The following is a 27,511-nucleotide window of genomic DNA, read 5'->3' on the forward strand; positions in this document are numbered from 1 at the left end:
CAGTGAGGGTTCAATAGCTCATCACCATATATCTCTGCTTAATTGTTAATTATCTTGCAGGTTTGTGAAATACTGTTACCCATCTCAATTGTAAAAGTGCTTTAACATTATCTAGGGTTTGGCTATGCATATATGATTCCTTGAGGATATGAATTAATTTAATTATATATAAGCTTTATATACAAGTGAATAATAACTAGAATTGCATGACTCATTTAGGTAGTTTGCATTTAGAATAGAATGCATTGCATGAGATTCCACCATTCTAACTTTACCCTTTCTCTTGGATTTAGCATGAGGACATGCTATTGTTTAAGTGTGGGGAGGTTGATAAACCCATATTTTATGATGTATTTTGTGCTCAATTTAAGTGATTTATTCAATCCTTCACCTACTTATTCATGTAAATGGCATGGTTTTACTTTCCCTTCCTTATTATGTGATATATGTGAAAAACATGTTTCCTATGCTTTAAAAATGTTAATTTTAATTACCCTTTATTACCATTCGATGCCGTGATTTGTGTGTTAAGTATTTTCAGATCTCCTAAGGCAGGAATGGCTTAGAGGACAGAAAGGAAACATACAAAAATGGAAGGAAAGCACAAAAATGGAGTTTTGAAGAAAAGGGAAGCGACGTGAACGCATGGACAACAGGCCGCGTGCCTAGCACGAAAAGGCATCGACGCGAACGCGTGACTGACGCGGACGCATGCCTTGAGCAGAACGTAAATGACGCATACGCGTGACCCAAGCGAACGCGTGACAAGGAAAACTCTCAGATGACGCGAACGCGTGACCTACGCGAACGCGTGACAGACGCCACGCACTAGAATCTGCAGAAAACGCCCTAGCAATTTCTGGACCCTTTTTCGGCCCAATTCTGAATCCAGAAACACAGAATATAAGTAAGAGAATGGAGAAATCAAGGAGCAAAAGGGGATCATTCATTCATAATTCATAATTTTAGGATTAGATGTAGTTTTTAGAGAGAGAGGTTCTCTCCTCTCTCTTAGGATTTAGGATTTTTAGGATTTCTATTAGTTTAGTTCATTTCATCTTCAGTCACAGGTTCAATATTCCTTTACTTTATATTTTTCTTCTACTTTCATACTTTAATGCTTTTATTTGTTAATTACTTATGTTGCCAAATTGGCTTATGAACCATTCATGTTAGGATTTTCTTTATTTAATATAAACTGAGGTATTTCAGATTTATGATTCTTATTTAACTTTTTATATTCTTGGCTTTAATTGATTAATTGGAGACTCGAGTTATCAAACTCATCGTGATTGATAATTGTTATTTTTGCTAATTGAATTGAATTCCAATAACTCTAGTCCTTTCTTAGGAATTGGCTAGGACCTGAAGATCAAACTAATTAGTCCACTTGACTTTCCTTTGCTTTAGTAAAGGTTAACTAAGTGGGATCAAAACTCAATTCTCATCACCATCGATAAGGATAACAGGGATAGGACTTCCAAATTCTCATACCTTGCCTAGAGTTTTATTAGCTATTGATTTATTTTTCTTGTCATTTAAATTACTTGTTCCCTATTTCAAAAATCCAAAAATACACAATTTTCCATAACCAATAATAAATACACCTCCCTGCAATTTCTTGAGAGACGACCCCGATGTTTGAATACTTCGGTTTATAAATTTTATTGGGTTTGTTATTTGTGACAACCAAACGTTTGTACGAAAGGAATTCTTGTCGGTCTAGAAGTTATACTTGCAACGGAAATTCATTTGTGAAAATTCTAGATCGCGTAAGAGTTTCGTTCGTCACTCATCCCAATTCTCCCTCAAATAAAAGAGAGATAACTGTGCAACACCTAGTGTTCTATCCCTCTCTTTCTGTACAGAGTTTTACAAAGCCTCCAAACATCAATTCTAAGTTTGGTGTTTGGTAGCCATCAACAAACTCTAAGTACAAATGTACTAAGAAGAAAGTACTTAAAGGCTGAAAGGACAAAAAAGTCCCAACTGAAGACCTCTCTCCTAGCATGAGAGTTGTCTTCACAACGAAACCAGTCTTACTACATACATACTTGCCTCCGTAAAGAGTTAACCGTCAAACTATTGACCTTAAAGAAGTGCTTAGTCTTATATCAAAATTCTCGAAAATCTAATGGCTACTTTATTCACACAAATATAATTAGTATCCATTATTTTTTTTGGTCTCCATTACTATTTTATTTGATTTGGCCTGTATGAATTTTATGAACGTTACAGATTATAAGCTCTCGTAAGTCAGAAGAACCTCATGAGGTACAACAACAAAGAGAACCAGTTGGTCTATCCTTGGGAACTATCGAACACCAGAAAACATGCTGAGGTTGGTGTTGGTGGTGTTCTCGTTGTTGGGATTGGGCGCAAAGTTATTAATTTATTCTTCCTTTCTAAAAATTACCGAATCAAGTGTGAAAGAGATTTCTCAATTCTCATGCCTCTCATTTAATTTAATACTATATAAAATAAGAACAGGAATTTATCTGTCTAGCTATCTATATACAATTATCATTTTCATTTTCATTCTCCCCTTCTATTATTTTAATCTATTTCTTTCGGATTTGATCTCATTATATATATTGTTTCGTCAAAAGGTTAAATCTAATCAGAATCGTACGTATATGGATTTAGGAAATCGCTGGCCAAACAACAACAACAACGTGGGCAGGATTTTTAATGCTTTTTGTGTGGTGATGTTGGTTACTTTGACTGACCCCAATCACTTGTGCTTTCAAGAGTAAGAATGTTTTAGGGACTGTGCCCTCAATACACACAAACACAAAAAGGTCTCTCAGTTTTTCTTTCTTTCTTTCTTTCTTTATTCATTTTGTTTTTGTTTTAAGGCGCATAAGTAATTTGTTATTTTTTTATTCCATTTATTTTTCTTTCTAATTTACTAACGGGTCTTTTAGTTTGGTGGTGAATTGGGGGTTAAACAATTTGCTTCCTTTTCAGACCTATTAGGCAGCGTTTCTTCGATTTAGGGGTTTGGATTTTCCTTCTGATTTCTTCGTTTTAGCCTAGCTGTGGATTGAGGATTTTACCTCGTTTTGACCAATTTGGTTCGCAGAATTCTTGCCTCCCCTTGATCTTGCTCGCTGCCTTCTCTTCTTTCTCAAAGTTCCTTTATTTTATTCGCCAAATTGCTGGGTTTTTGCAAGCCAGAACCTTCTTCATACTTGCTTATTTCTTGGTGGATTTGCCATCTTGAGGAGTTAATTTGGTGTTCTATGATTTCTTTTGTTTTGGTGGTTTTGCAATGGTTAGAGGCGTTGGGTTGATAGATAGATAGATAGATAGATAGACAGATAGACCAGTTGGGGAACATTGAAGAAGTTATTGTAGTAGTTTTGGGTTTTTAGTTCTTTTAGTGAGAATTGTTAATGTGCCTTTTTTTTACTGATATTTAACTGGAGAAGTTGTGCCTCTGGCATGCATAAAAAATGATGTTCCATTCTCAGGGTTCTTCAAGGCATTCTAGTCTTCTTGCTGTCCTGAATGGTGGTAAATCATGTGAGGATAAGCAAAAAGAGAAGCAAGAGGAAGCTTCTGCTTCTGAGAATCAATCACAATACCCCTTTCCGGAGCTTTCTTCCTCTGGTCGTCTTGAGGTGACCACTGAGTTCGTTCCTTTTGTTTTATTTTTTTTTTTGTTTTGTTTGATTTGCATTTAGAAGAATTCTGATGGAATGGCATGTTGAACTTGTATGAGAATTCTTTAGGTGACGGTATTAACTAAACCTACTGTGGATGAACTCGGTCGAGTAATTGAGCAACTGCAGCCAGATTTTGTTTACCTACAAGGTAGACAGCTAGAAGAAAGTGGAGAAATTGGATCTCTTATATGGGAAGATTTTGACCTGTCTAGTCCAGAAGCATTATGTGCATTGTTTTGTTCAAAATTACCTAATACTGTGAGTGTCATATGAATAGTGATTTTCTTTCATGATTGTTTGACATGGATGGCGTGGTGTTTTGTTTCCAACCTATTTTCCGGTGATTTTGTAGGTTTATTTGGAAACTCCTAAGGGAGAAAACTTGGCAGAGGCACTCCACTCTAAGGTCACATTGATAGCAGGCAATCTATAGTAATTTTTTTATCTGAAAAGTTAGATTGGTCTGAAAGAATTTAAAGAGATCATTGTTAAATTTGGGTGCTAAAGCAGGACTTACCACCTGTTCTGATAAACCCGCGTATCATTTTATTTTAATTCTATGGAAGTTAAAAGTGACAATTTTAATATTTTTTGGTCACATTTAGCCATAAAGCTTATAACATCCCAAAAAGTCATTTTTAGTGCTTTTTGAGAATCTAAAATATCTAGCTTCTTAATCTGCATTTTTTCAGAAATACTCAAAAGAAACACTTATGTTAATCTTACCATATACCTTCTATAATATAACTTATGCATTAGCTATTTTTTAGTAGTTCCTTTCATAGAAGTGCTTAAATAACTTATCTACTCGAAATGGCCCTTAAAGACGTGACAGTACAAGATATGGGCTTTTTTCTAATGAAAATTAGTAAATGTGATTATATTTTTCCTAACTCCCATTTCCAGTGAAAAGCAATTTAATTAAGGTTCTGTTTGGCAGGGAATTCCTTACACCATATATTGGGAAAATGACTTTTCAAAGTATGCAGCTTCTCATTTTCATCAAGCTTTGTTCTCAGTGGCACAGAGGTATGGTCATTTACCAGCTTGGCTGTTGAGCTTTACTTTTATCATTGTGTATACTCATTTCTGTTCTTTCCTGGGTGGCAATGGGTTTATGATTGTGATAGGAACTGAGATCTAGCAGAATTAGGGATTTTATTGATGAACTGGGGATTGTGAATCACAATCCCCTTATTGAAGTATACTGTTGGAACTAACCAACTCTCTGGGAGAATTTTCCTCTCCTGAACTAACAAACTGAACAGATTTTTCTTTTTCTCTAACTGACATAAAACTAACTAATCCCTAGTATTTATGAGCAGCAGCTAGGCCTAGCCCTACTGCTACTAAACCTGCTAAACTAGCTTAAAAGGAACAAACAACTTGTTTCTATCAGATTGTCATCACACTTCACTAATTAACTTTGGCTTCTAGTGATGAAGCAATGAGATGAGATATTTTTGCTCCTTTTAATTGCCTTTAGCAAGTTGCAGAAATTGGATGCAGTTTTGCTATGGATTGTTTCTTATGTATATACATATATTAATCAATATATATATAGCATGTATATGAAATAATATTTTGTTTCTGATGATTGATATTATGCACTGCAGCACATCGAGTCACACATGGGATGCTTTCCAGCTTGCTCTTGCAACTTTCAGACTATACTGTGTACGAAACAATGTCTTTCCTCCTAACAATAATAAAGGTGGTGGCAAGCTTGGGCCACAAATTCTTGGTGACCCTCCCAATATTGATGTTGGTACAAGTGAACATGATATAGAACAGGAGGAGACTGAACCTGAGAGCATTTCTGCTATAACAATATATGATACTGATGTGAACATGAGATTTCTTGTTTGTGGAGTTAATTGCACTTCGGTAGGCATGCATGACTTAGCTATTTGGCTTTTGAGAAGGTTGTTATTGTAACTCCCCTTAATACCTACCTGTTACAAACTAATTTTTTTTGCTTCTTTCTTTCTTTCCTTGAAAAAGGATGCTTTTTTATTGGGGTCATTAGAGGATGGACTTAATGCTCTCCTATGTACAGAAGTAAGTGGCCTGTATATGATTGTTTGCAGTTCTTGGGTTATCTTTTGTTCCTTTTTGGGTGTTGGATGTACGGCATTTCAAATGCTTAACAACTTGTAATATGTGCTCTGAATAAAAGGATTTGCTGCATCTTTGTATGCTTTTTCCTTGAAATTGCTTGCTTTCCTTTGATCAGCTGTTGTACTAAATTTGGACCTTAAAAAGATCTGTCATTATTTGAAGAAAAACTTATTGCATTTTTCAAATTGTCTGGACAATCAATCTACATGAACATAATACGATAGAGGAATATGGATGGATCAGTTTGGTACTTGTTCCTAACCTTTTTTATTCTTAAAGGTTGTTATGTTTCATCAATAACACACCCAAAGTAAACTGTTTATCCAATATCAAGATCACATCGAGGATAAGTGCCGAATGATGCAGTGGTTTTTCCTTAAATCACTGGAATAATGAAAATCTGGTCTAATTAGTGACCATATAAGTGTAACAACACCAAGCTTTTTCCCAATATATGGGGGTCAAAGGACATAATGATATTATCATGTAAAATTTGTTTGTTAACACAATTTAAATATAGAGTGGTTTTATTCTACCTTTTAACTGTTGACCTCAAATCCATCTGGTCTACTATTTGTACTCTCCTTACTGGGAAGTTCTTTTAATTGCTGATGTCTAGTATTTCTGTTTTCACTTTGTTCTGGCCTTTCTGCAGATACGTGGATGTAAACTTTACAACCGAACAAGGTATTTGATGTTTGTGGTAGATGACACATTTATATTCCTGTGATGTTTAATTATATATTATTCTGTTGAAAATAGGAATATAGGATTATTTTGGTTGACTGGGATATTTTATAAGTGACTGTCAAACAAATCCACGCGTGTATTTTTTAGGAGCAATAATATTTAACTTTTGAACTGATATGACTTGTTTAACAACAATAACTCAAATATTATCCTCATAGGTGGGGTCAGTTATATTGATTAAATAACATCATAACATCTAGTGTAAATAACACAAGAATTTGTGGAATAGGCAAAGAGTTGGCCATACTAGGACTATGAGTTTTTATTCTCTAGTTTCTTCTCTTCTTTTTCTTTCTTTTTTTCTTTTCAGCATCTTATTCTGTCATTATTTGATTATTTTTCCCATTGAACGTATTTTATAGTGCTCCACTGCCACCTCTCCAGGCAGCAACATTCTCACGTGGTGTGGTGACCATGCGTTGTGATATATCCACTTGTAGCTCTGCTCATATATCACTTTTGGTGTCTGGTAGTGCAGATACTTGTTTTAATGATCAGGCAAGGGTGAATTATGTTTTCATGACCTTCAACATCTGTACTCTTTTAACTTCTTATTTACTCGTACTATTTTTCTACTTTCTTTGGGATTTCCTCAGCTTTTGGAGAATCATATTAAAAAAGAGCTCATTGAGAAGAGTCAGCTTGTTCAAGCAGTTCCTAATCACGTACGAAGCAAATTGTCTTACTCTGAGCCTCGAAGATCATCCTCAGTAGCCTGTGGATCAAGCGTCTTTGAAGTTTGCATGCGTGTTCCTGCATGGGCTTCACAGGTTAATGATCAACTTTGATGGTGTCTTTTTTATATGGAAGTTCTTGCTTCTGTTATGATGATGAATAACTTGGTTACTTGGATGCACTAGTTATATTAACAAGATGTATGGATTTATGAGATGCTATATGTAGATTTAATAAATAAAGTGGTATACACTGCTCAAGTAAATAATTCCATTTTGTTAGTTGGTGAGAAGATTAAGCAATGCTAGCCAATATAGGAGGATTTGCAAGACAGGATTTCTCTATTGTGTTATATATGATTATTATAAACTTTGTTTATGAAGCCTTACATGGTTGATGGTCCTTCATTTCCAGTATAAGGTCACATAAAATGTTGTTGTCTTTTAACTTATGCTTTAAAGGTCCTTATACTGGTCTCTCAGACTTTTTAAAGCAGGCATGATTTCATTCGAGAAATAGAAGGAATAGCTGAAATTGTTTGAATGCCATCTTTTAGTTATTTTTGGTGTTTGTGACAGAAATAAAAAAAAAAAAAATTGAAGTTTATCTATCATAATCAAACTTCCGTGGTACATGCTTTTTGTCGATGACATCATCTTTATGGGAGAATTAAGGGAAGATTTAAATTATATATTAGATTTGTTTAGAGAAGCTTTAAAGATGAATTCTTTGTGCATAACCCATAGTAAGGCTGAATATATGGAATGTAAGTTCGAAAAGAGGAGGGGAAACACTAACATAGAAGTGAAAACTGGGAAAGCATCTTATTGTACAGGATTCAAGCGGGCTGGTTAGTGTTGAAGTGTGTCTAGTTTTAATGTGACAAAAAAGTACCTACAAAATTTAAGGGTAAATTTTATTGCACTATAATTAGATCAGCTATGTTATATGGAACGGAGTATTGGACCATAAAAGGGTAAGTGTGAACACAAGTTTAGTTTAGCAGAGATGTGGATGTTTAGATGGATGAGCGGCCAAACACGTATAGATAGAATATGGAATGAGGATGTAAGAGAGAAAGTTGGTGTAGAATCTTTTGTTGAAATGATAGTAGAATTTTGTCTTAGGTGATTTGGACATGTGGGAAGAAGATTGGCAGAGCATCTAGTTAGAAGGGTGAGACAAGTGCTGAAAGATAGAGAAAGACCTAAATGGACTATACACGAGGTGGTGAAAGGTGATCTATGCGTAAATAGTGTTGCTATAAATATGATATATGATATGGCATAATGACGTCATTTGATCTATGTAGCTGACCCCACTGGCGTCGTTGTATTAGGTCTGTAATATTACATTGTGAGCTTCTCGTCTTTTCTATATTTTGAACAGCTAAATATTATTTTGGCAGAACATATGAAGTTATTTATAATCCTCTCCAATGAATGGCGTTGTTGTTGTATTAGGTCTATATTACATTGTTAGCTTCTTGGCTTTTCTATATTTTGAACAGCTAAATATTATTTTGGCAGAACATATGAAGTTATTTATTATCCTCTCCAATGAATTGGCTTGATCTTTTAAGCAGTTGTGACAGCATGATCTTTGTTGAATTCTCATTTACTTAAGTTTCAATTTAGTGCAGGACCTTATCTTTTGACTTGGGTGTTTTGTTATTTGTTCACAGATTCTGAGACAGCTGGCTCCTAATGTATCATACCGTAGCCTAGTGATTTTGGGAGTTGCTAGTATTCAAGGATTGCCGGTTGCATCATTTCATAAAGATGATGCTGAACGTCTCCTTTTCTTTTGTACTAGGAAGGGGAAAGAAAACTCTAGTAATGATCCTGTTTTCTCTGGGCATCCTACATGGCTGATGCCTCCAGCACCTAGTCGAAAAAGATTTGAACCATGCTCTAGGAAAAAGTCAGAGGATTTTCGTAGTGATAGACATAAATTAGATTTTGCTGCAATGAGACCAATTCCTCATTCTAATTATCATAAGACTCTTCCCTTTTCGGGATTATCTGAGGGTGAAAGGCATGGGGAACATGGAAAGTCAAATCAGTTACTTGCTCCTATTAGGCATAATGTTGTAGGCATAAATTCTGTACCAAAGAGGAAATCTGCATTAAACACATTTCAAGCTCTTCAGGTTATTTCTTTAAATCCGCTACCTATGAAAAAGCATGGTTGTGACAGAGCTCCGATACGAGTTTGCTCAGAGGTGTTTACTTGATTTTTGCTTGGTGCTCTTTGCTATCCTCATTGATATCATGCCATGTTTGACCTTATCCTTGTGTCAGATATGATATTATCAATGCAATTTTTGTTTAATCTTTGACTGGGTTTCTCATAAATTGTCTGGCAGGAGGAATTCTTGAGGGATGTGATGCAGTTTCTGATCCATCGAGGGCATAATCGCCTAGTCCCACCGGGTGGGATAGCGGAGTTTCCTGATGCCATTCTCAATGCAAAACGCCTTGATCTTTTCAACCTGTATAGAGAGGTACGAACATTTGACTATGTAAAGCTAGTTGCATGATATTCTAGAATTTGTGACTAACACATTAGCATTTCAGGTGGTTTCAAGAGGAGGCTTTCATGTTGGGAATGGTATCAACTGGAAAGGGCAAGTTTTCTCAAAGATGCGCAATCACACTTTGACAAATAGAATGACGGTATGGATTGTAATGTTATCTCTGTTTTCCTCATTACAAGTCATTCCCCCCCTGCTAAACACTGTTACCGAATGTTTCCTTACATTTCACGTCATTCCCCTTTCCTAAATAATCCTTTTTTTTTTATTGACAGTTTTATCAAGCATCTTAAATTTGAGATCAGTGTGGTTTTTTTTTTTTACCTCTGTTTTCCTATGTTGTTCTTGTCCATATCAAGCATTCAGTAGTTTGTTTTAGTTTACAACAGCATGGTATGCATACTTTTCCCTTTTTTTTAGTACTCTCTTACATAGTTAAGCATTCATTGTAGTATATGCATTGCTTATTCCCTTGTTTAAGTATTAGGAGTTCGTGTTCTTATCATTTCCCTCTCCTACTTTTTGCATTGAAGTTTGAACATAACTTGTTCTGGGCTTGGGAGGTGAGTAACTTGTCTATACTTGGTGCTTCTTTTGTTGCTGCTAATTTTAGTAAATTCCATTGGCACGATGTCAAGCTGATTTGCATGTTTTGTACTTATGATTGATTCTGATAATCAGGTGTTCCCTGAAGTGCAATTATTGTGAGCTCTAGTGAACACCAAAATGTTAAATTGTATATGCAAATGCTGACTTAGACGTGGCGTACCTAAGTCAATTGCTCATTGTGCTATAATTATCTGATATTCTAGTTACATTATCCATTGTGTCAGCTTTGTCAGAGATTCTATTTTCCTTCACATGAAATACTGTCTGTTCTTTTCATAACAAGTTCTACAAAATGGAAAAGGAAAACAAGAAATATTTTTGTGCGCAATATCTGTTTAATCGTTCTTAGAACTTTGTGAATAAATTGGAAACATTTTGCGTGTATTTGTGGTTTGCAAACGATTGCATTCGTGCTTATTGCTATTCTCAGGACTTTTAACTTAAGAATATGTGCAATCTTAGAAGCATTGACAGTTTCTTTCTGTTATCAGGGTGTTGGCAATACATTGAAGAGACATTATGAGACTTATCTTTTAGAATATGAATTAGCTCACGATGACGTAGATGGGGAGTGCTGCTTGTTGTGTCACAGGTCTGTCTCCTCTCTATTATATAACTGAAATTTGACAAATTATGTCTTATTTACTATCTTTAACTTTTCATGTTGGCTCAACAGTAGTGCAGCAGGGGACTGGGTGAACTGTGGTATATGTGGTGAGTGGGCTCACTTTGGATGTGATAAGCGGCAGGGACTTGGGGCATTTAAGGTATTATGGAACTTTGACTCTTAAGTCTCAATGCCTTATTGATCTAAATTCTTAACAACTAACAATTTCATGGTTAGTAAAAGCCTTAAAAGATTTACCACCTTTTTTTTGTCAAATATGTTGCAATTTAAGGCTTAATGACAATTGTCTTTGTTGCCATTTTGGTGGGTGAAAAAATTTCAAGGGGAAGTGAAGTTGGATTTGAAATTTCAATCGTCTTTATTTTGGGTTGGATTGTAATTATTAAGTTATGGTCTTGCTTGTGGCTTAGTCACAATTGGGATGTGTATACAAGTGAATACCAAATTGAAATGCGATTTTCGCATCTGGGCAGCAAGTGTCACTGTGCACAAACTTTAAAGAAGTGAATAGAAAACTTTTCATCTTTGTCTCTGATTTGTTTATGATGGCAGGACTATGCTAAAACTGATGGGCTGGAATACGTTTGTCCTCACTGCAGCATTTCAACTTACAGAAAAAAATCTCAAAAAACTCTCTCATTTGACTAGGAAAAATGTAAATGGCAAGGGTCCTAAACCGTTTAATTGTAAGGGTAGGTTCTGAAAATTGTTGTTCTTTCGCTCGTGTAATTGATTTTGAACCTTCAACATAAACATATTATGCTCCCCAAAAGGGCCATTAAAATTTTCCGCATCACTAATATATTTTCTTAATGGTACAGTTGGCTATAGTATATAATCCATCATTGCCATGATCTATATGCGACATGACAATTTTGACCCTCTTTTTGCTTGATGTGTCTATATACTCTATTGTTATTGCTTGCATTTGAATCTCATTGAAAATATGTTATCCCATACAAAAGTTGCAATCTTAAAGAGAGTCTTGGAACAATGGTTGAGTTATCTCTGTGTGACCTCAAAGCCACCGGTTTAAACTGTGAAAACAGCCAGTGATGTATATTACGTCATTTGGACGTGGTTTTTCCTGGACCTCGCGTGAATGAGAAATGTTTTTGCACTGAGCTGTCATTTTATATAAAAGTTGCAATCTTGTGCAGAGTTATAAACAGAAAAAGGGAAAAATAATATGGCTGAATTAACAAACATATAAGTGCCAAATTCAGTATTAGATAAAACGGAATTATGGGATAAACTATATTCAAGCCTTTCTTAAATATTATGATTTGAGCAAATAAACTAACAAAGATCCATAGGCATTAACATCTATACAAGTAGTTAAAGGATGAACCACTAGTTAAGGGTTTTGGTGGTCTGCAGTTAGCTCTAAGTCTCAAGCCAAGTAATTCTTAGCTCTAAGAACTATGCACTTAACGCTTGCAGCTGCTGCAATAGTGGGTATTATTGTTGGAAAGGGCTCCACAGCTGTAACAGAAGGCATATCCACATCTGTCACCCAAAAACACAGGAAAAATATTAACTAGGGAATATGTAGCAATACGGTATGATGTAGCAGCATCATCAATGGTTTTAATCTTCTAAGATTACATGAAGATGAATATGGATAGTTAAGCACGTAATTTTGTCTTGTCAAACACCCTAGATTAAAGGGCAAGAATATGAGAGTTATGATATAATAATATTAATAACCACAAGTCAATCAAATATCAATCGAACATCTAACCTGCATTTCATGTACATGCAGCCCTGAGATTTCTCAACATAATACTTGCACATGGGGCACCTCCTCCACTTCTTGGTTTTAGCCAGATTCATCAGCATAATATCCTCCTTCTCCCTCTCATCCTTATTCAGGGTCTGAAACTCGTCGCAGCCAATCCTATCATGCCAAGCAACCTTGCACTGGGCACAGAACAGCCTCCGACAGTTAGGGCACTCTGATTGCCTCACCAACTCTCCGCCGTCGTTGATCATAAGCGCTGAGCAGTCCTTGAAAGGGCAATAGAATCTCTCACCCTCGACAACCACAGCCTCACACATGGCCATCCCCCATCGATCGAAAACCTCCTTCGGGAGAATCTCACGACAATCTTCCAGCTCTAAAAGTCCCTTGCATCCTGGCACCGGACACCGAATGTTAATCACATTCTCCTGAAGCTTCGACCCAACATACAGTACCACACAGTCGTTGCAGTAAGAGTGATGGCAACCGGTGACGCAGAAAGACTCCACTAATGACTTTGTTTCGGTGCAGATTTCGCAGATGAATGGTGGGGCGCTGTTGGAGGACTCGCCTTTCTCGTTCTCATTGTTGTCCCTCTTTCTTCGTTTCCCGAAAGGGGTATTTTCGGGTTTTGCAGCGAGGATGCTGACGTCGTCGTCGTCGTCGTCGTCGTCGTCGGATATGTTGATGAGGTGAGGTAGTGGGACGGCGAGGGAGGCGGCGATTGCGAGCTGGAGGTCCCTGTCTAGGGCGTAGTGTTCGACGGAGATGGGTGTGGTCTTGTCTGTGCCCTTGTGAGTGACTGGTGTGAAGACGAAATTGTCAACGTCGATTACATCGTTGGAAGGGGAACTCGGAGCAGTCCTTCTCCTTCTGTTTGATCCTGTTTGGGGATTCAGAGGGGACTGGAGGCTCATTGTTAGCAGTGGTTGAATTGAGAGCCCTTGGTAGTGGTGTGATCGTAAAGGGGGACTGCGGGAAGGTCAGGGGACAGACGGTTAGTGATTTATTTGAGGAGATTAAGAAAAATTTAAAATTTGAGTTAGGTATTTTTTTTTATTGGTACTTGCTTCCATTAGGGTGCACATGGGTCGAGTGAAACCGGGTTTGATGTGACTTAGATTCGACCTGAAATATATATCGGATCTATTTATTAGATCCGAACCTGGTCCTAGACCCGATAAAACTTATACACTTCCGGGCCCGTTTATATCGGGTAAAAATCGGATGAAAACCAGGTCGTTAACACTACATTACCTTGATACCTTCTTATAAATTAGCATGTGAAAATATCCAAATTTCCAAAACTCCAACCATTATTTGACATGGTAAAATTCACTTAGAAAAATATAACAAAAACCAACTATTCTCTAAAATTAAAGCATAACCATAATCAATACTAATATTATCTAATAACACTAAATATTTAAATCAATATAAATAACACAATATTATACATTAGTCTAAAATCTTATGTATTTTAAACATAAAATATTAACTTATAGTCTTATAATGACTAATAACACAAAATATTAAAGTTTACAATACTTAAATTCTATATAAGAATAGCCATCATCCATCATTAATAACACAAAATATTAATTGTGTATGATGACTAGGCCACCGGGTCGACTTCGGGTGACCCGAGCCATGGCCCGGACCCGACCCGAAATAATGACCGGGTCTATTTTTGAGACCCTTATCCAACCCTAGATCCGATGAAATCACACCAAAATAACTCCTAAAGTGTTCAGAATTGGATCGAATCTTCGAGTCGGGTCGGGCCATGTGCTTGATCGTTGTTGTAAGACTCCGAATTTTTAAAAATTAGATTATGATATTTATTTATAATTTTAAAAAAAATTTAGTTAAAAATAATTTATAAGTTAAAAAATAATTTAGTATTTTTAAAGATAATTATGTTGAATTAAATTAATTTTAAATTAATATTCTACTCCTTAATTATATTAAAATTACTAAAATGAACTAAACCTTAATTTCTATCCACACCAATCTAACCCTATAATAATACAACATACACTCACCCACACCATACTCTAGCCGTCACCCCTCAGCCCCTTTAACCCAACGCATGTGCACGTGCCCGCGAATATGAGAGGGCGTTGAGGGGAGGAGCTGTCGTGGAGCCACCGCGTCTCGTCCAGTCGTTGCCATCGAGGATCAGAGAGAGCTGTCGCAGCCGTTACTACCATTGTCGCCGCCGTTGGAGGGTCGTCACCATTCGCTGAGGGTGATAAATGCGAGGAGGGAGAGATGTGCGAGCTTAAGGGAGTTGGAAGAGTGCCGCCGGCTTTTGTATGTCGTCGTCGTCACTGCCACATCCTCCATCGGTGCTACTGCACGCGAGCTGGAGGAAAGGGAGCTGTCGCTGCTCGTCGTTTTGAGTTGCTCCGTCGTTGCTGTTGGATCTGTCGTGGTGAGAAACGAGATGGAAGGGGAGCCGTTCGCCATTGCCGCTGTTGTAGGCTACGCTACCATGGTTGTGGGCGCTGGAACCATTGCTTGAGCCGCTGCTGTTCAATTTAGTCATTCCTCTTTAGTTACAGTAAGCGTTTTCATTCTGGAACCCTTGAAAATCAGTTTTAGTTATATGTTGCTGAGATTTTTGTGGCTTTATTGCCATGGAGTTGAGTTTCGATTCTTGCATGTGCGATTAAAATTGCTATGGTTGCTGCGAAAGTAGAGTGGAGCTAAGATTGCGGTTGCCGCTGCTGCAGGCCGGGAGAAAAAGGACTTTTTGTGCGTTTTATAGCTTTCGGATTTTGACTACTCGAGGTATGGGCTTTTTCTTAAACTTATTTTACTTCCAAAAATTGTTACAAGTCGATATTGATGCGAAAAATGTATTTTTATGATTACGTGAGTCTTATGGATTGAACTGAGTTGTTTTTGATAAATGTGATTGTTTATTTGATTGATTTATTGATTGAATGAGAATGTTTGGTTAGTGGTTGCTATAACACTATGTTTATTGTGGGATTGAAATATGATGAGTAATTGATGAAGTCGGGGTTTAATGATTAAACTAGTTTCTTGAAATTGGTTTCTGGATTGTGATAAAATGATTATCGAGTATTTGAACGTGTTTTGATAATTGCGGATGAATTATTGCGATTGATGGGATTGGCTGCTTGAATTCTGGATTTTGTTAATTTCCTTGAGTCGAGTTGGTATTGTTGTGATAATGATTTATTGGAAATGATTTGGATGGTTGAGAGATGTCTAGTTTGGTTTGGTTGGGACCCTTGAAGGGTGGCAAAGTCCGAGTTTTAGAGGAGATACTGTCAAAATTTTTATAAGTATATAAGTGATTTTAAATCATTTGAATTTGATTGAACCGAAATGGATTTTTGTTTGATTAACTTTGGTTTAAGGACTATATTTTAAAGAGTTTTAGAGGAAACGAAACTAATAGAAGTGAATTGGATATTCAACTTATTTCGGTTCGGCTAACTATGAAAAGAAATATGTTTTGAGTACTTTCTTGAATGGAAACGAGTTTTATTGAATTGATTTAAATTAAAGAGTGATGTTTTGAGGATTTTAATGAAAAATAAAGTAATGAAAATGAGTATTTAAGAATAAAATGACTTTTGAGTCTTTTAGAAAAAGTTTCATGCTTAAGTTAGTTTTGAAAAACTTGGTTAATTTGAAAATGAGTCGGTTGATTAATTCTAATTAAAGAGATTATGTTTTGAAAGATTTAGTGAATTTGAAGTATTTAGATTTGATTGGCGAAATAGAATGCTTTCTGAGACTTTCGAAAGGCCCAAAATTCAAAAATGAAATTGAAATTGTTTTGAGAACTTGGTTACTTGAAAACACGATTAGATAAAATTGTAGATTTGGTTATGATATTGAAATATGATTAAATATAATTGCAGTTTTGATTCCGATTTGATTAAAGTTAATGATTATTGATGAAACACCTGATGCAAGGATTGTGGTTTTGTCCAACTTGCTCTAGGTTGAGACTTTAAACACCGTCTGGATAAGATGCAAGGGTTGTGGTTTGTCCTACTTGCTCCGGATTAAGCGAGTAAGATGTAAGGGTTGCGATTTGGTCCCATTTACTCTGCATTGTGGTGTTCCATATCCAGCTTAGCTACCGGGTGTGTGTTGGGCTTGGCATTATAATCGACAAGTGAGCTCATGACCAGTAGGACATGCATGTATCATATGCATTTATGTGACATTGTTTGGATGTGTATATTGTATTTGGTTTGCCTATATGAATATTTCTATTTAACTGCTAATTGTCATATTTGCTGTAATTGCTCTTGATTGTGTTTGAACTTCATTACTTGTGATTATGGCTGTTGGTTCGGAATTATGGTGGTTAATTGATTATAGTTTGGGTCAAAGGCCATGGTTTGCTTATATGTTGGGCCGGAGGCCGTGGTATGATTATGATTTGGGCCGGAGGCCATAATTAGTTAAATTATCAACAAGTCTGGTTAGAGTGGTTTGTTGGTATGTGGTAAAATCTTTTGGATATTATGTTTGATTGAGTCTTTTTATAAATTAAAATGTGAATTCGGATTTTGGATGATTAGCTGTTGGTTTTCAAAAAAATTCATAGGACGAGTGATAATCATTTACGTTTGAAATCCCTTCATTTCTTTATAGTATCCTCTTATAATAATTCTAAACTTCCTGGTGAGACCATGTGGTTAGGTTCTCACCTCCCTACAACCTTATCTTTTTCAGGAAACGGATGAGAAAGCATATGAAGAGTTTTCTGTAACACCCTACCATTTATTGCCTTATGCTTAAGTCATAATTCAATTATGGTTTGGTGCTACGACACAAGGTTAAGATATAAATATGTATATATAGAAAGAAGTATTACACTAGAAGCCTGTGAAAGGATTTAAAACTCGAGAAAATTCGTCGATCGCTCACACTCGATAACGTATATATATAAGCATGTCGGGAGAAAGGTAGATAATTAAAAGCTCGAAGGAAGAATAAGAGTAAAGAGACATATATAAGTATCAACTAGTCTCGACCCACGAAGATTATGCCGGCTAGAGTTACAACAGTAAAACTGTTGGATAGACATAACCTATCTCTCCAAAATACATCATAAGCCTCTAAAGGAAAGTCTTCAAAGCAAGTGCATAATATAAATGTTTCCAAAAGAAGGAGAGTGTCTAAGATTAAAGCAGAATAAAAGGTCTTCTTCACTGTCCTTCCAGATAAATCTCCTGCTCACTGAGAAGCGTCGGGACCTGCATTTGAAAAGTAATAATTTTCAAAATAGGTGAGAACATCATCCTTTACGGGATTCTCAGCAGGGCAATAATTTCAAATAAAGACTATGTAAAACCACATGAACTCGTTAGGTAATCCCAATCTCTAATCACATAAAGTTCAAGCCTAGGGTTCTTACTAATTTGATCAAGGTAGACAAACTAAATCTCAACTATATTAGTAATCTTTAAATCTCAATTTTCCCTTATATAAATCATCATCTCTCTCAATATCATAGATTCCTAACTCATTTAATAATTCAATATTAAAATTTAATTTCAATATTATCAATTCATTCTTAGTTTTTCTTTTATTTTCTTTTTTCCACAATTCTCAATCATCACCTTTCATTAAGAACAACCCTCAGCATCACCACCGTCAGTATAAAGGATCTCTTAGCTCTGCAAACACATATAAGACAATACAAAGAATACACAAATAGAGAAAACAGATAAAACAATTAGCATATAGGTACAATTATTCAAATGGGCAAGTCCAATACAAAATGCACACCCAAACAAAATACACAAATGCCAATAATGAATACACAAATAGAGAAAACAGATAAAACAATTAGCATATAGGTACAATTATTCAAATGGGCAAGTCCAATACAAGATGCACACTCAAACAAAACACACAAATGCCAATAATGTATGCCTGTCCTATGGTCAATGAGCTCATCTGTCGGTTATACAGCCAAACCCGACATGTCCGGTAGCTAACCCTGGATAATCCCTCGGTGTGTGCATACCCAAGTTCAAACTTATATTCATTGATCAATGTCCATGGGGAAACATCCGGAAATGTATAAATGTCCGGCCACATTTTACGACAGAGGGTTAACAAAGTCTCAATTCTGACAGGGTGCAAGCGGGATAAAGCCACCATCCTTGCATATTATCCCGAAAGCTCAAATACTGACTGGGAGCAAGCTGGACAAAACCACAATCCTTGTATCTACCCCAGAAGCTCAATTATCAATCAAATTCATTCTCATTATCCTCTCGAATTAACTCAATCTCATCATTTAATCATATCTCATTATACTCTCGAATCAACTCAATTTCATCATTCAATCATATCATGTCATTCTCATTATTCAATCACATCAAATCATTCCTGCAATCAGTTCCAACTCACCTCAACTCAATATTTTCCTTTCCAATACTTTCTACCCTCTAATTCACCGGTTCATACCCATTATACGATTTACGAAATTTTGGAACGTTAGGAAAATGTTTTAAAGGCATAAGATTCATTCCAAATCCTAGAAACTAGTTATCGGATCTCAAATATGGGTTACAGAAGTAAAACAGCAGATTGGATAAGCAAAAATAGTTAAAAATCATCATCTTAGAAAAACATGACAGTTGTGCGTACGCATGCCTCGTGCGACCCACAAGTCCCCCTTTGCGCGTACGCACGGAACACGCACGAAAAACATTCAATTCTGGAAATGCGGGTTGTGCGTACGCATTCCTGGTGCGTATGCGCAACTTCGTTTTTGTGCGTACACATGAAACTCGCACGAAATCAATTCTCTTCTGTTACACCCCTCATGCGTATGTACGGGTCATGCGTATGCATGACCTTAGTTTTCTGCAACTTATGTAGAATTTAATTTTAAACTCTCATAAATTTTTCTACAAAATTCAGTTTTCCTTCATTCTTTGATCATTTTAAAGATATTTCTACTAGCTTTAATTTAAGACAAATCTCATTGAAATCCAAACTCCGAGCGCCAAGTTATAGCTCGTCGAAGTTGGCTAAAAATATTATTTTTACCAATTTCATCTAATCCCTTAATTCCATCCATTCTCAATTCAATTCAATCCTAAACCAGTTCAAAACCATTTCTACCATCCTAAACACTCATTCATCAGTCCTCAACCATTCCAATCCTAAATAACCCACTTCCAACTTATTTAACACATTCAATTAACTATATCCATATTCATCAACAATATGCAACATCCATATATTCAAACTCTCAATCAACCAATAATCAATCCTCTAATTCTCATACAATAATTCACACTGTTCACCTCAACTTATCACATAGGAGATTTTCTCACCCTATCACGGCCTCTGGCCCAATATCACAAATCGTAATATTCATACATCTAATTCTCAATTAAAACTTCAACAGGCATACTCATTTTCATGCAACATGATACCAACATATATTACAATATCCACTTGCAATAATATCACATCACACTCCTCAGTTTCATGTCAAAACACATCAACCAACATGATACTCATACAAGCCATTGTTCAAATACATCAACAATCAATTTCATTCAACTTATTCTAGGGGCAAGTAACCTAGGTTTTCACATAACCTTACATAATTCCTACTCAAAACTACCACCCGTACCTTAATGTCGCAATTCCAAGCTTTCAAGCTTTTCTTTCCAAAATTCCACCAAGCCAAGCTTCCAATTACTCTATTTAACACCATATTATATAATTTGGCACAATATTAAAAACTAGGATTTTCATAAATTGATTAACCAAGAGGAAAAAAGAGTTCTTTACTTTTACCCACTAAAATTAGTGATGAATACCACTAAGAACACAAGCTAGAGAGTCCCTATAACATCAAAATCACCAAAAGTCCTCAATACCAAAACCAAAAATATGTTTTAGCTTTGAATGAGAATATGGGATTGGGATTTCAATTTAATCACCAAACTATTCAAATAGAATTGAAGAGGGAGAGACAAGCTTCGCGTGGCTGCAAATGGTGCGATAATCGGAGCTCCGTAGCAAAAGTTATGGAACTTTAAAGGTGGAGTTAGGATTAGGTTTTCTCCTCTCTTCTCCCTTCTCTAAATTTTAGTTGTCCCCTTCCAAAATGAATGAGGAATGTGCTGAATTGTGTGTTAAGTGTGGGTAATACTTGGGCTTGGGCCCGGTGTAGCCCAATTTCATTTCCTTAGTCTGCTGGCCCAACTTTGGGCTAAAACCCCTTAAGATACACATTTTAATTTGCATCCTAAATATTTTTATTTTTTCAAATTATAAATATTAATTCTCTAATCCTTTTTTGGTCTTATTTAATTTATTTGTTAGTTGTTAATTATTTATTTATTATTTTGCGAGATTTTACATTTCTGTGCTTTTTGGTTGTGCTTTATGGTTGTGTTATCTTAGATTTTTGTTCCCTCGCCCTTGTTGTCGATGTTTACATTTTTGTATAGAGGAATAGGAGTTGTGGTTTTATGACAGGATTTTGTACATATGTACATATATTAAATGTGAATGTAATAGCGTTGTGTATACATATAATTGTATGTATGAATGTGTGGAGTAAAAGAAAAAGTACTTTTGGTTTGTCAAAGAAAACAACCATACGGTTTTGAGTTAAAAGCTCCTATTTTATTATTAAGTATATAGAAGTCGTCGTAATATCCTCGCTATTAGAGTGGCACAGTCGGAAGCGTAACATTCTAATAGTAAAGATGTTACAGTTATATGCCTCAAAATTATTATTTTTGATATTTTTTAAAACTGTGGGAGAAACCAAAATCAAAAGTGTCATGCTTAGATGCCACGTGACCCGTTACATGTTAGGGTGACGTAGATGGACAAAAAAGTCTCTATCATTGTCAGCAGAACAATGCCATTTCTTGCTGCCTTCCTCGTATTTGTTCTTTGGAAATAGAAAATCCTACATTTTTCACATTCTAAAATTGGACGTGTTCCAATGGCAAGTAGTGGAGGAAGCTCAGCCACTTCTAGCCGCCGCAAGATGTAACGACCCATCTTCTAGCACGTCATGATCATGCCAAAAGTAAGGCATTACTAACATAATTCCTTTATTATTTATTTAATATTGAGCCTTTACACGTTAATTTGTTGACAGTTTTTTCAAAAAGTTAAAAGTTTTCCATCAAGAACTGATAACACATATTCACATACTTAATATTAATAATACATTATAGTATTACATACAAAAACCAATTACAAAACCTACTCCTCTGAATAAAACTCCAACTAATAAGGCAATGGAAAAATAAATCCTAACAACAACTTAACTCGCAAACAAATTCTTCTATGCTTCTGCAACTTTGCAATAACCCTTCACACCTGTAGCTGAAAGGGTTGGAAAGAGGGGGTAAGAACTAGGGAGTCCTTAGTAGGGTCGGGGTAGTAGTTAAGTTCATTTTATTCTTTATTACACAGCAAACAAGAAATAGAACAGATACAACTTCAACAAACAAAGAATAGAAAAGCAATTAACCAAAACTACACATACATTCACAGAAATACACAACACAGAAATATGCGCAACCAAATATGATGCATATCTGTTCTATGCAGATCATGAGCTTATGTGTCGGTTTACACCATGCAACCCGACATTACCTAAGAACCAGTTTCAAATATGGTTTTTCATTGCATGCTGTACGTGCATATTGGTCGATATGGTTAAGAACACCATCAGAACGTGATCACCAGCAATCGTCGCAAAGCTAGATGCCATAATATATGCACAATGGAAAACATAAGTCAACAGTACGTAGGTGTCCCTGAGTTTAACAATCAATCAATACGTGGGTTTTTCCGAGTTCAACAATCAATTAATACTGTGGATTTTTCCGAATTCAACAATCAATCAGTACGTGGACTGGACAAGCAGGACAAAACCCTCGCCCTTGCTAGACAAACCTTCAATCACTTAGTTCTCATTTACCGATCCTTATATCTTTCTCAATTTCGAGTTCTCAGTTAGTTTTAGCCATTCTCATTCTCAGTCATTTGTTCTTTCATATTGTTTTTGTAAAACATTATTTCAGCCTTCTTTCTCTACTTTCTATGGCAATTATTCTTTCAAATTATTTCTATTTTCTTTAAATATTCGATTAGAGCAAAAATTCCTTTTTCGTTATTTAAAACTCTTCCTTATCTTTCACCTCTTTCAATGTCTTACATACTATTATGTATTCTCTCATACCTTTTCCTATATATTTTATGAAGAGGATCCAAAAGTTCTAAGATTTGCTTTGTCTTTCTAAAGCTTTTAGAAAAGATTACCGTTTCACTTTTTCATTAACAATTATTCAAACTAAATAATATCTTTAATAAAAGGATAATAATTATATTATTATGAGTAGACTAATATTAATAATAAAAGGGTAATAACATTATTATTTCAATAATAAAAACCTGTTTATTAAAAGTCTTATCGTTAAACTTTTAGGAATTATATTTTAATTTCGAACTTTTAAAAAGATTTATATCTTGAACCAACGTACTCTACGAACTTACTAAAATAATTTATATACATTATAATTATCAAAAAATATCCTTATACTTTTATAAAATATCCATTTTACTCCTAAACTTTTACTCATTACCAAAAATACGCATTAACTTATAAAATTACTATTTTTAACTAAAATCCTTTATCAAAATATAATCTTACCTTCAAAAATAAATTTTGTGTTGGTGTTCACTCTTCCATACCAAAACCGAACCTCTCCTTAAGGTTTTTGTTTGAATTTTAATCAATTTTTGAGCTTTTTGGTTACCGTTTTTTCACGGAGTTCACCTTAATCTTGCAACCACTAAATCTTATCAAATTATAACTTGAAATCAGCCCCAAACACATCCAAAATAGTTCGGTTCACGACTGTCTCCTCAAGGCCAAACCATAAAGTTCATAAAATCACCAATATTTCAACAAAAATCAAGCATAAATCCATTCAATTTCAAGCAATAATCATCAAACTAACAATCACACATCAAGAATACATTTAATTATTATAAAATGATCAAACTCTACCTTCTCCTCACTTTGGTCGAACCATGCAAACTTAGAAAAAGTTATACTGTTGATTTCTCCCGAACAAAAGTGGCGTCAACATGAAGAGGAGGAAGACACAAACAATTTAATCGGATAAAATTTTTTATTGAAGTAACAGAGCTCAAAAAATTGAAGTTGGAAGTTCATGGAAGGATTCACAATTTCTCTCTTCTTTCTCTCAGCTCTTTCTCTTGTTTTTCATCAAAAACGGATCATGCACGGTTGAATGATGATGATTAATGGGATAATGATGATTAGGTGTCTTAAGGGGGGTTGTGTGTTGCAATACAAAGCTGATGAGTCAGCAATTCAAGTTATAAATATCTTAAACAAAAAACTATAAAAGTTGGATATATTAAAACACAAGTAATAATATATATAGGGATGAATAGGTAGGAGTTACTAATATAAATGACATTAGTAACATAATGATTATAAGAATAAAAGATATATGATTAAGTATTAGCAAAGCTAAGTTCATCGAAGAGTATCGATATTTACTCATACTAGCTGATTTTGAACTCGATAATAATAAGTTTCTAATAAATAGTTCAAACTAATATAATAAATCATAATTATTTCAAACTTTAATAATTATAAAATTAATGTAATTACTTTTAATGAAATAGTCCTCTAAAGATAAGATAATAAATTTAGGTTAATAAAATAAATCGTATATAATCTATAATAGAAGTTTCAATAATATGAGTTGTTACACAAGAGAGATTCGTCTATGAGAGTGCTGATAATCTAATTAAGTAATTATCAAAACAAGGCTATCCTTGCCTCTCAGAGGATCATCTTCATTCAAGTCAGTCACTAACTTTGCATTATCCATATCATCTTTATTCAAGTCAGTCACCAAAACCGCAGGAATAATCTGCCGAAGAAATGTAACGATCTAACTTCTAACACGTCATGATCAATGCTAGTCTCGCCAAGCATTATTTCACGGCTTACCTTACAGCCCGTTCCAACTTACATATATAGAGATGAGTAAAGTATTAAATTAGTCCCCTATGTTTGGGCATTATCCTGTTTTGGTCCTTAAGGTTTAAAGTGTCATATTTGAATCCAAAAAAGTTTTATTTAGCTTCAATGTAGTCCCATCGTGAGATTAAAGTTAAATAATTAACGAAATGTCCTACATGACAGCAGTACAAGAACAAAGTCGATAATCTGAAGAACAAATACAAGCTCCAGAGGCATAAAATCAATCGTGGATGCATCAATACATTTATTTATTATTTTTCTTACAATTTAAATGAAATATTTTCTATAGAATTAAGGAGAATGATAAATAAATGTATTGATGCATCCACGGTTAATTTTGTGCCTTTGGAGCTTGTACTTGTTCTCCAGATTATCGACATTGTTCTTGTACTGCTGTCATGTAGGACATTCCATTAATTATTTAACTTTGACCTCACGGTGGGACTACATTGAAGTTAAATAAAACTTTTTGGATTCAAATAAGACACTTTAAACCTTAAGGACCAAAACAAGATTACGCTCAAACGTAGGGGACCAATTTAGTACTTTACCCTATAGATATTTACAAAAGGAACTAGCCCTCTAAAAGTCTATACAGATCGATCGAGGGCAACTACTACTACTACTGAGGAAACACTGTGCTGAAACAAGGAGAAAATCACTCGGACACAACCGTGATATTGCTACTACTCATGTAACAACCCGAGTTTTTGAAAATTAAATAATGAGTTATTTATAATTTATAATATTTGTTGATAATTTTATTTTAAAAAAATTATTTTACTAAAAGTAATTAAATAAAATTTTATGATATTTTGAGTTTAAAATTAATTAGGATTATATGTAATTTTCATAAGAATTGGGTATTTCCTTATTTAAAATTTAAAGTTTTAGTAATTAAAAAATAATGAGGTTTTGATAATTAATTTGAATAATTGAGATTTTTAGTGTAATTTTATGAACTGAAAAAAATTAATTAGATTATCTCTAATTTTAAATTAGAGTATTGTAACACCCTACTACTCAGAATTTTACGCTTAAGTCATAGAGCAGAGGTAGTGTGGTGTTACGGACCTCTAAACAGCATAATAAATACATAATAGAGAAGTGGATAATATACTAGGAGCCTTGAAACGAACGGTAAACAAAATCGCGAAAAGTTAAAAGCGCAACGCTCAACGGAAAGGATTACTTGCGTGTTAAGAAAACTAAAGGATCATGATAAAGATAAGCAAAAGAGTAAAGGACAACCAAGGAAGCAGCATAACTAGCCCCTGACTCAGCCTGCGAAACTAAGGCTGGCCGGAGGATATATATATATAAACAAACAAACATAAGTGTTCCCAAAATATCCCAAAATACACCAAAATATCAAAGTAAACTCCTATCTCTCCCTCAACCTCTAAGAGAAGCAGCATACATAAGTTACTTGGAGAGTAAGCTAAATACATATATACATATATACAAATAGAAAGCCAAAACACATCCAAGGACTACTTCGCTTCCTAGGATCCAGACGCCTAGCAAGGAGCCTCTCGACCTGCATCTGAAAAACAACAATACAATATGGAATGAGAACCGGAGGTTCTCAACATGGTAAAAGTGCCACGTATATAAGAAATACGGTCCTGAGAATGCCATAGGCAATTCTAGAACTCCATTATTCAGTTAACCAGCTTAAGTACTAATCAGAAGCCATAAACAGGGATAGGTATTCTAAATCTACCTAACTTACTCAAGTTTAATTCTAAACTTAACGCCAAACTATTTCTCTATTTCCTCCATTCCTCCATCATTCATAATGCAACAGAAACAAGCAACCAAATAAGTTCACGCACAAGTAGTGAGCAGATAGTTCAAATAGCAAGTATAACAGATAGCAGGTGGTATATATATCAATTAGGAAAACCCAAGAAATGCATAACAACCAATACAAACAAATGCATATGATGCATGCCTGTCCTATGGCTGAGGAGCCCATCTGTCAGTTATCCAACTAACCCGACAAGTCCGAAATCCTTAGACTGTCCCCCGTTGCGCATCCCCAGGAGCTATGCATAGAGTTCACATTCAATCATCATATAATCACTCAATGGGGCTATCCATACCCGGGAATTCATACGTGCCTGGTTACCCTTACGAGGTAGGATCAACAGAGTGTCGAGATTCAACCTGGAACACGTGGTGGCAAGCCAAGGTTCTTACCCAGGAAAACTCGTATCTCAGATACTATCATTAACATTTCATAATCATTCATTACTTACTCATCATTTCATTGCACCTTAATACATAACTCATCATATCCCGGAGCAAGTGGGGGCAAAACCACAGTTCTTGCGTCTATCTGGGGAGCCTCTATACTAACCAACCTGGAGCAAGTGGGGCGAAACCACAGCTCTTGCGTTTACCCAGGAGGTACGTTCTCATATGCCCAGGAGGAACAAAGGAGGGGATTCTAACATCCCACCATCTTGCTGGGGGCGATTTTACAATACCAGAAGAAACAGAGAAGGGGATCCTCACCTTCTACCATCTCCTGGGGTCGCACTTTCAAGAAAGAGTGCTCACGTGCGATATTATTTCCTTTCGTTAGCCATTTTTATGACACACACACACACACACACACACACACACACACACACACACACACACACACACACACACACACACACACACACACACACACACA

The 27,511-nt window shown here is 35.4% G+C and overlaps 2 protein-coding genes and 2 long non-coding RNA genes across 5 annotated transcripts in view; 2 read left to right on the forward strand and 2 right to left on the reverse strand.

Annotated features, from left to right (window-relative positions):
- LOC107630587 (AT-rich interactive domain-containing protein 4) lies at nt 3,181-11,871 on the forward strand. The gene is made up of 15 exons (XM_016333779.2): nt 3,181-3,626; nt 3,738-3,929; nt 4,024-4,077; nt 4,612-4,700; nt 5,288-5,558; nt 5,676-5,732; nt 6,448-6,479; nt 6,905-7,040; nt 7,139-7,312; nt 8,902-9,441; nt 9,586-9,723; nt 9,797-9,895; nt 10,854-10,954; nt 11,039-11,129; nt 11,543-11,871. Exons 1-15 carry the CDS (start codon nt 3,459-3,461, stop codon nt 11,636-11,638), a joined length of 2,238 nt encoding a protein of 745 aa, XP_016189265.1. The 5' UTR covers nt 3,181-3,458; the 3' UTR covers nt 11,639-11,871.
- Nucleotides 12,189-13,811, reverse strand: LOC107630588 (E3 ubiquitin-protein ligase RNF144A). The gene is made up of 2 exons (XM_016333780.2): nt 12,735-13,811; nt 12,189-12,499 (listed from the first exon to the last, which is right to left on the reverse strand). The coding sequence occupies exons 1-2, from the start codon at nt 13,649-13,651 to the stop codon at nt 12,421-12,423; spliced, it is 996 nt and encodes a 331-aa protein (XP_016189266.1). The 5' UTR covers nt 13,652-13,811; the 3' UTR covers nt 12,189-12,420.
- On the forward strand, nt 14,758-21,328 carry LOC107634489. 2 transcript variants are annotated; one of them, XR_001618940.2, is made up of 4 exons: nt 14,758-15,300; nt 15,439-15,530; nt 16,723-16,899; nt 17,466-21,328. It is a non-coding gene; the product is annotated as an uncharacterized LOC107634489 (long non-coding RNA). The 2 variants fall into 2 exon arrangements; XR_001618938.2 differs by lacking the exon at nt 17,466-21,328 and having other exon boundaries at nt 14,760-15,300; nt 16,723-17,415.
- The window catches only part of LOC107634488, a 3,045-nt gene continuing 1,623 nt past the window's right edge, over nt 26,090-27,511 (reverse strand). Inside the window, exon 4 of the long non-coding RNA XR_002358482.1 lies at nt 26,090-26,368. This is a non-coding gene — a long non-coding RNA (uncharacterized LOC107634488). The remainder of the gene's footprint in view (nt 26,369-27,511) is intronic.

This window comes from Arachis ipaensis, chromosome B03 (assembly GCF_000816755.2).
Source record: "Arachis ipaensis cultivar K30076 chromosome B03, Araip1.1, whole genome shotgun sequence".
NCBI lineage: Eukaryota > Viridiplantae > Streptophyta > Magnoliopsida > Fabales > Fabaceae > Arachis > Arachis ipaensis.